The sequence below is a fragment of the Epinephelus moara genome, chromosome 17, assembly GCF_006386435.1.
Source record: "Epinephelus moara isolate mb chromosome 17, YSFRI_EMoa_1.0, whole genome shotgun sequence".
NCBI lineage: Eukaryota > Metazoa > Chordata > Actinopteri > Perciformes > Serranidae > Epinephelus > Epinephelus moara.
This window is the reverse complement of record NC_065522.1, coordinates 30,230,860-30,239,317: the sequence shown is the minus strand read 5'-3', so window position 1 is coordinate 30,239,317 and position 8,458 is coordinate 30,230,860. Positions and strand designations below refer to the sequence as shown.

The 8,458-nt window shown below is 40.7% G+C and overlaps 1 protein-coding gene across 9 annotated transcripts in view; it reads left to right on the top strand.

Annotated features, from left to right (window-relative positions):
• Positions 1-7,287, top strand: part of LOC126404273 (gastrula zinc finger protein XlCGF17.1-like) — a 331,284-nt gene extending 323,997 nt beyond the window's left edge. For 6 of the 9 annotated variants that reach the window (XM_050067366.1, XM_050067373.1, XM_050067372.1 and 3 more), the window contains one exon: positions 5,167-7,287. In XM_050067366.1, the coding sequence (XP_049923323.1) occupies positions 5,167-6,581 (1,415 nt within the window). In that variant the 3' untranslated portion in view covers positions 6,582-7,287. The remainder of the gene's footprint in view (positions 1-5,166) is intronic. The other 3 variants (XM_050067370.1, XM_050067375.1, XM_050067371.1) reach the window with 1 other exon arrangement.
• Positions 7,288-8,458: the final 1,171 nt, after the last annotated feature.

The window sequence follows — 8,458 nt, the reverse complement described above, 5'->3', positions numbered from 1 at the left end:
AGGGGGGATCAAAATAAAATAAATAAATGAAATAAAAATCAACCAGCCACCCTCCTCCCCTGACAAGTAAAGAACAGTCCCTAAAGTGCGCTGAGGTTTGTGGACCGTTACCTACCACAAAGAGAGAAATGTGAACGGCTCGTTTCTCCTCTGACACGTCACATACCTGTGTGCTGCCACGGCTCGGTTGTCCAGGTACTACTGGGTCATGACACGAACGAAAGAGGAAATTATTGGACCTGGAGCTGGACTTCTCTGTTGCTGGTAAGCCGTTATCTTGCGCCACGGAGCACTATGGCCGTCGTATTTCGTGGAGTTTTAATACCGTGGTCTACCGTTGGTACCAGTATACTGTGCAACACTAGAAATGGAAACTTATAAATACCTATTGCAGTGTTCTGAGTAATTATGTTCACTATTCCGTTACTGTGCCAATATGTTCTCCACTGTTCTGATGCTAAAACTTGCACAAGGTTAATGTTCACTCACTATTCTGTTGTTACTGCTGCTTATATTTGCACTGATTCTGTCTTATACACTACTGTACTGTTGCCATGACATCCAAACAGAAATAGACGTGTGCTGACCAGAAGAGAAACCTTAAAACAGTGTTAAACTGTTGGACAATGTTGGTGTTCTTCAGCGTGCCCTCAACACTGACGTCAGCGTCTTGTTCGGCTCAAAGAGGGGAAGCTACACACAGGTGCAGCAGAGCAGACTGTTTCTCCTTCTCTCTTCTCTCCGTTATACACGTGTAGTGTTGGTGCTGCCATCATAAACAGACTGGAATACCGAGCAACGCACGCCAGTCAAACGCAACTGAAGGCTGTGTGTATCTCCAACATGTTGACAAGGTATACCAGCCCCTTTTATGATGACTGCATCGCCAATTCTACACGTGAATAACGGAGAACTCCTAGCACTTAGCCGTTTATATTTGTGTTCAGTATAGGCAATTAGAAAATGCACTGGAGATGGTGAATGCGCATTTCAAAGCAACTCGAACTCGTTATATGAGTACCCGCGGTGCTTCCCTGATTAGCAAACATAAGGTCCACACCTCACGGGCACTTGTTGCATGTTGCTTTCACCGTCTCCAGTGCATTTTCTACTACAATGCAAACACCAGTGCTACGTGTCAACATGTCGGAGATACACACAGCCTTCAGTTACGTTTGACTGGCGTGCGTTGCTTGGTATTCCAGTCTGTTTATGATGGCAGCACCAACACCACACGTGAATAGCGGAGAGATGAGAGACAGAGAAACAGTCTGCACTGCTGCACCTGTGTGTAGCCTACGATGTCAGTGTTAAGGGCACGTTCAAGAACACCAACATTGTGCAACAGTTTAACACTGTTTAAAGGTTTCTCTTCTGGTCATCGGCCTCATGAGCACAGGGATCGGCCTAAGCCGATTACCTCAAAATGGGGTTAGATCGGCCCGATTAATCGGCCGACCTCTAGTCAGTAGGACATGCAGTAGGTCAACATGATAGTGAATTTTTAGAGTGCCCTCTGTTGGATCACAAGACAAACTACATCAAATTGTCTGATGCACCTAGAGACTGCAGCCAACAGGTAATTACAGCTCGAACATGAACTTTTCACCTCATGTCCGAACGAATGTCCGAAACTCGAAACAGTCTAAATAGAACCACATGCGCATTTGTAGAGCTGCAGCAGTCAACAGACAATTAGTGCTGAAAGTATGTCCTCGGCCAAGCTACCTCACCTCTCTTCAATGACCATCGGCTCTGCCCCAATCTCACACACTTTAAGGAATACATGAGTGAAGTACAAGAACCACAAATTTGTACTGCAGTAGTACTTGAGTTGATGTACTTAGCTACTTTCTACCACTGGTAGCTGAGTTGAGAAACCCCATGAAATTAGCCAATGCTAGCTAATTTAGCCAGAGGTGGAAAAAGTACTGAAAAATTCTACTCAAGTAAAAGTACCTTTACTTTGATAGGTAAAGCTACCCATCTGAAAATTTACTCAAGTAAAAGTACCTTTACTTTGATAGGTAAAGCTACCCATCTGAAAATTTACTCAAGTAAAAGGTAAAGCTACCCATCTGAAAATTTACTCAAGTAAAAGTAAAAAGTAGTTAGTTTAAAATGTACTTAAAGTAGAAGTTACTTAGTTACTTCCAACAACTTGATGGGGGTCACTCCTATGCAGTGCAAAAATGGTTCAGGGGTCATAAATCCAATCCAAAAACTGGTTATTTTTCTACCATAGAATTCAATTCAATTTAGGGCTGCACAATATCATTAGAGCATCACCATAGCAATGTGTTCTTGCGCAATAGTCACATTGTGAGACTCGCAGTATAAGTTCATCATATCAATATAATATTAGTCAAAGGCAATATGCCAGACTTATTTTGCTGGTTAATACTATAGGTTGTGAAGTTCTCAGTTTCCAGGACAGTTTGATTGTAAAATATATATTTCATGCAAATACAGCCTTTCCAAATCCCAAATGATCACTTCTTTCCAAATAGAGCTATTCAAGTTATTGCAATACACTGTATATTGCAATACATATCGCAGTATCCAAAATCGTAACATTGTCAGTTTTGTCTAATATTGTGCAGCCCTGACTCACCAACACAACTGCTAGACTGATGATACAAAGAGCAACCTGTTGAGCAATGTTGTTGGGCATTATTCTCAGAGATGCAAACATGTGTATGATCAAAAAAGAGAGCTTGTCGAAGCGAAATTCTTTTTTTTTATAACTTAAATTTTTATTGAGTTTTCACATGCATGTAGACAAAACAATACAGCAAACAAGGTACAAATTAAAATAACAATAGTAATAACACTAACAAACTGTCTGGAGATGAGCCACTATTGAGTCCACTGTTCCATTTGGCGTTTGTTCAGTTGGTGTTACGTCTCATATAAATGTTCCATTTTTCCCAGTTCTTTTCAAATACATTCTCTTTGACTCTCAAAAGGTATGTCAATTTTTCCATGACAAAGATTTCCTGGACAATTTCCAACCACTGTTCATGTCTTGGGATATTTACATTGAGCCAGTTTCTTGTAACTGCTTTCTCACTTGCTGAGAGTAATATTTTAGTCAAGTACAGATCTTCTTTCATTACAACCTACTCAATATTCCCAAGATACATCACTGGACAAGTATTTGGGATTTCATATCCCAAGACATTTTTTTACAACTAAATTAACATTTTTCCAGTATATCCTCATTTTTGTACAGTTCCAGAAGATGTGTCCATGGTCTGCCTGGTGTTATAAAATAGCGAGTTAGGTTTTTCCAGCAGATCGAAGCGAAATTCTGAATATTAAAATACACTAACACTAATTTGGAAGAATACTGTGTATTACAAAACAGAACAAATCCATTGAGCAACAGTGTTTCCCCTATATGCAACTAGCAGCGGTGGTGCTCCGCTGCTGAAATATGACCCCTGCTGCTGATTTATTTTTTGTCTTCGCTCTTTAGAAACTACCGTTACATTATTTGGCGCTACAGATGCTTCATATCCAGGTCAATTCACACACTTGTGAGTAAAGCATATAAGAGAAGAGGGCAATCATGCCCACAGGGCGCTACACAGAGAGTCGTATCCTCACCTTTACTGTTTATTTCTCTTAAACAGCCAAAGAGTACATGGAGCCAGCCATCACCCTCCTTTTCACTGCTTCGCTGTTAGTTAATGCTACTTCTAGTTTCAGGGTCTCAGGCATGTTATGTCCACTCACATTCTCATCTCTCGCCTCTCACAGATTCCCAATTCTCCTCATCATCTTCCCTTTCTCCCAGTATATGGGACTATTGTATACATCAGTGGATATGGATGATTATCAGAATATGAGCCCCTAACTGAGCTTGGTTAAACTAACTGATCATGTTGGAGAATATATTTATAAAAACATTTGTTCCACAATTTTCATTTATTTTATAATTGTGGTGTCGGAAAATACATTTGTTCAATTTCAATTCTTTAGGCTATTTAGAATTGGGGGGACAATTTGTGTTTTTCAGAAATTGGGTGGGGGGGTGCATCCCCCCCCGGGATCTGCACCCATGCAAGGGACGCTTCATATAATAACATAACAGTATACTATTTATCGTGTTATACGGTGAAACAGTTCACCTTATAACGTGATGACTTATATTGTTTACACGACGGCATGTAATTTCTGTCTCTACATGGTTGCACCTTTACAATTATCCTCTGCTCTCTGTATCGGTTCGATGAGTTCGGCCCCGATGCGCACACACACACACACACACACAGAGACGTGTGTGAGCACACACACACACACACCACACCACACACAAGGTGAGCACACAAGAGCGCGGCCCGGGCCGCATTTTTCTGACAGACAATTTGTTTCTTCGTTTCTTCGTTCATTGCAACTGTTGCGTCTGCTTGTGCTTCAGCCGAAGCACTCCCACGCTCCTCCATCTCAGTAACTCGCCAGCATCGGCCGCTCCTTCTGGGTCAATTCTACGCGAGATTTCCGAGATTCACCCTTTTGGTTTCCATTTAGCCAAAAACTTTTTTTCTTTTTTTTTTTTAAACTCAGTAACGGATATGATCTCCAATGTAGCTCAGTACAATACTTAAGTCAAAATTTACTTAAGTAAAAGTAAAATTACAGATTTCAAAAACTACTGAAAATTACACACAAAAACTACTCAATTACAGTAACGTGAGTAAATGTAATAAGTTACTTTCCACCATTGAATTTAGCTAACATAACATATAATAAAAGTGGCTTTAAATGGTCCATAATGTTATCTACATTGTGTTGTTTTGTAAGGCAGCGGATACTGTGCCATTACCGGCATTTTATTTACTCAGGCTGCCAGTAATCAAACTTGACTCACAGCAAACTCTCGCATCCCATGGACAGTCATTCTCACATAATTCACTTTAGACTGAGCAAATAAAGAGCCACACTGTAGCCTCCAGACATGACAAGAGTAACAGTACATGTTAATGACTGCTATGAAATTAAAGCTCACCTCAACCTCACTCACTCTGACACAGCTGAGTGAACACTGTGAAGCTGTTTGATGCTCAGAGATCTGTAGAAGTTCAATAAGGAGTTTTTGAGCTGTGATGTGAATGAACGACAACATTTGTGTGTGTGTGTATGTGTGTGTGTTTCCTGCAGACGTCCAGCAGCTGTTGGTGGTTAAAGAAGAGGTTCCCCCTGAGCAGCAGGAGTGGAGCTCCAGTGTGGACCAGGAGGACCCAGAGCCTCCACACATTAAAGAGGAACAGGAGGAACTCAGGATCAGTCAGGGGGGAGAGCAGCTTCAAGGGCTGGAGGAGGATGATATCATCAAGTTCACATTCTCTCCTGTCCCTGTGAAGAGTGAAGATGATGAAGAGAAACCTCAGTCCTCACAGCTTCATGAAAGACAAACTCAGCAGATGAGAACAGAAGTGAAAGGAGAGGACTGTGGAGGAGCAGGACCAGCCAGGAATTCAGATTTGGATAGACATTTACAACCAGAGACTGATGACAAGACTGGAGCGTCTTCTGAACCAGAAACTTATGACAGTGATGGTTGGAAGGAGACCAGAGAACCTCAGTCAGGTTTAAACTCTCTGAAAAATGATCAAGTCTCTGTCAATGATTTGATTGTTGGTGAGAAACGATTTAGCTGCTCTGAGTGTGGGAAAAGATTTGGTTACAGTGGAGATCTGAAGAAACACATGAGAACTCATACAGGAGAGAAACCATTTAGCTGTTCTGAGTGTGGAAAAAGATTTTGTTACAGTGGTGATCTGAAGAAACACATGACATTTCATTCTGGGGAGAAACCATTTAGCTGTACTGAGTGTGGGAAAATATTTTGTTACAGTGGAGATCTGAAGAAACACATGAGAATTCATACAGGAGAAAAACCATTTAGCTGCTCTGAATGTGGGAAAACCTTCTGTTATAGTGGAGATCTCAACAAACACATGAGATTTCACACAGGTGAGAAACCATTTAGCTGCTCTGAGTGTGGGAAAATATTCGGTTACAGTGGAGATCTGAACAAACACATGAGATCTCATACAGGAGAGAAACCGTTTAGCTGCTCTGAATGTGGGAAAACATTTGGTTACAGTAAAAGTCTTAAAGTACACATGAAAGCTCATATAGGAGAGAAACCATTTAGCTGCTCTGAGTGTGGGAAAAGATTTGGTCGTCGTGCAATTCTGGCAGTACACATGAGATCTCATACAGGAGAGAAACCATTTAGTTGTTCTGAGTGTGGGAAAAGATTTGGTGACAGTGGAGATCTGAAGAAACACATGAGAACTCATACAGGAGAGAAACCATTTAGCTGTTCTGAGTGTGGAAAAAGATTTGCTCACACTGGAGATCTGAAGAAACACATGAGAATTCATACAGGAGAAAAACCATATAACTGCTCTGAGTGTGGCAAAGGCTTTGGTGAAAAGGGAGATCTGAAGATACACATGAGATGTCATACAGGAGAGAAACCATTTAGCTGTTCAGTTTGTGGGAAATCATTTACACAAAATGCACATTTACAGACACACTTTAAAATTCATGATAGAGATAAGTGATTCAACTGTTCAGTCACTTGGCCTAAGAAGGATACGAGAGAAACAGCCAGCTTTTTGGGGGGTGGGGGCAGTCGACTGATGGGAGTGTGCTTATCTGTGTGCGCACGCGCATGTGTCCATATGTGTGCACGTGCGCACATTGAAGAAGAACTCTGCCATGAGCGATGCAGTGAGCAGAGGAGAACTGTGCGACCATGTACAGACAGAAATGACATGCCACACAGTTTTAGACAGGTCCTCAGACTCTGTAGTGACAAGAACCAAAGCAGCCAAGAACATGTGTCATGCTTAAGGGAGACCTACTAAACTTGAGTAAACAAAAAGCTCAAATATAACCTCTTGAACACATACAGAATAGAAATAAATATTCTTTGAACCAAACACAGATGCCATGAATTGGGGGGAAAGGCGCAGAAAGTCTTGGCAGTTGAAGACAGGGGAGAAATCGAGAATTGTTAATTCCATAGAAACTGAAAATGGGACTGTAGCAAGAAACCTGAAAGAAATGAATGATTGCTTTAAACACTATTATTCTGCATAATATACATGGAAGTCCACAGATGACCCTGCCACAATTGATACATTCTTATTAACTATTGAACTACCAAACTTAACAGAGGAGGACCAGGAGGAGATGAACTCCCCCTTCACTCAAAAAGAAATCAAAAAAGCCATCTCCTCATTACAGTCTAATAAATCACCCGGTGAAGATTTACAGTCTAATAAATCACCCGGTGAAGATGGGTTCCCTCCTGAATTTTACAAGGAGTTAAAAAACGTGCTTGTCCCTCTCTTTAAAGATGTTTTGAATTTGGCAACAGAAACTCAAACTCTACCAGATTCCTTTTCTATGGCCTCAATAATGGTTATTCATATGAAAAACAAAGACCCCCAAAAATGCTCCTCCTATAGGCCTAATAGTCTCTATAAAACTCTTAACAAAAACATAATCATATTCATCTGGATCCATAAAGTACCCAGGGCGAGCCTAGAGAAGTTATCGTTGGATCATAAAATGGGTGGCCTCCGACTCCCAAACCTAAAATTTTACTACTACAAATGAAATTTCTCCTATCTTTATTTGAATGATCCTGTGCGCCCCCCTGGACACAAATTGAACTTCCTGACCTTGATGAAGAGGCGGGAAGTGATTTTATTTATAAATGGAATTCAAAAAGTATTGTCAGTAAAACCAAAAACCCACTCACTGTCCACCGAGTTAGATCGTGGTATGAGGTTCGTAGTGAGCAATGATTTGTCCCCTAAAACACCTTTGTGGAAAACCAAACTTATACCAATGATCTCTGATAATACAATTTTTTAAGCTTTGGTATGACAGAGGGATAAGATACATTGAACAGTGTTAAAGTAGCAACATCTTCATGTCCTTTGAACAGCTAAAAGCAAAATATGATTTATCCAACAAACACTTTTGTTATTTATGACTGAGAGCCTTCCTGAAACTAATTTGGGGGGAACAAATGGCACTGCCTGCCCTGACAAGGGTGGAGGAGGCATTTCACTGTGACAGAGTTTCAAGGTAGTGTCAATGTCAGAACAGCTTGTTTGCTACTGTGAATGCCAGACTTAAATTGGTCAATTACAATTTTCTTCATCTGCTCTACCTCACCCCCAAAAAAATTACATCAGCATAAACCTACATTTTCAGTGATCTGTTAAAGATGCCACATTCCTGAGGGCACCATGTTACACTGCACGTGACATTGTACTAAAGTAACATAATTTTGGTATGATATATGCGACATATTGAACAAAATCATGGATACACAGATCCCATTAGACCCAGGACTCTGTCTTCTAGGAAACATAACAAACTTGAAATTAAATCAGAGTTCCAGGAAATTCATTGATATTGC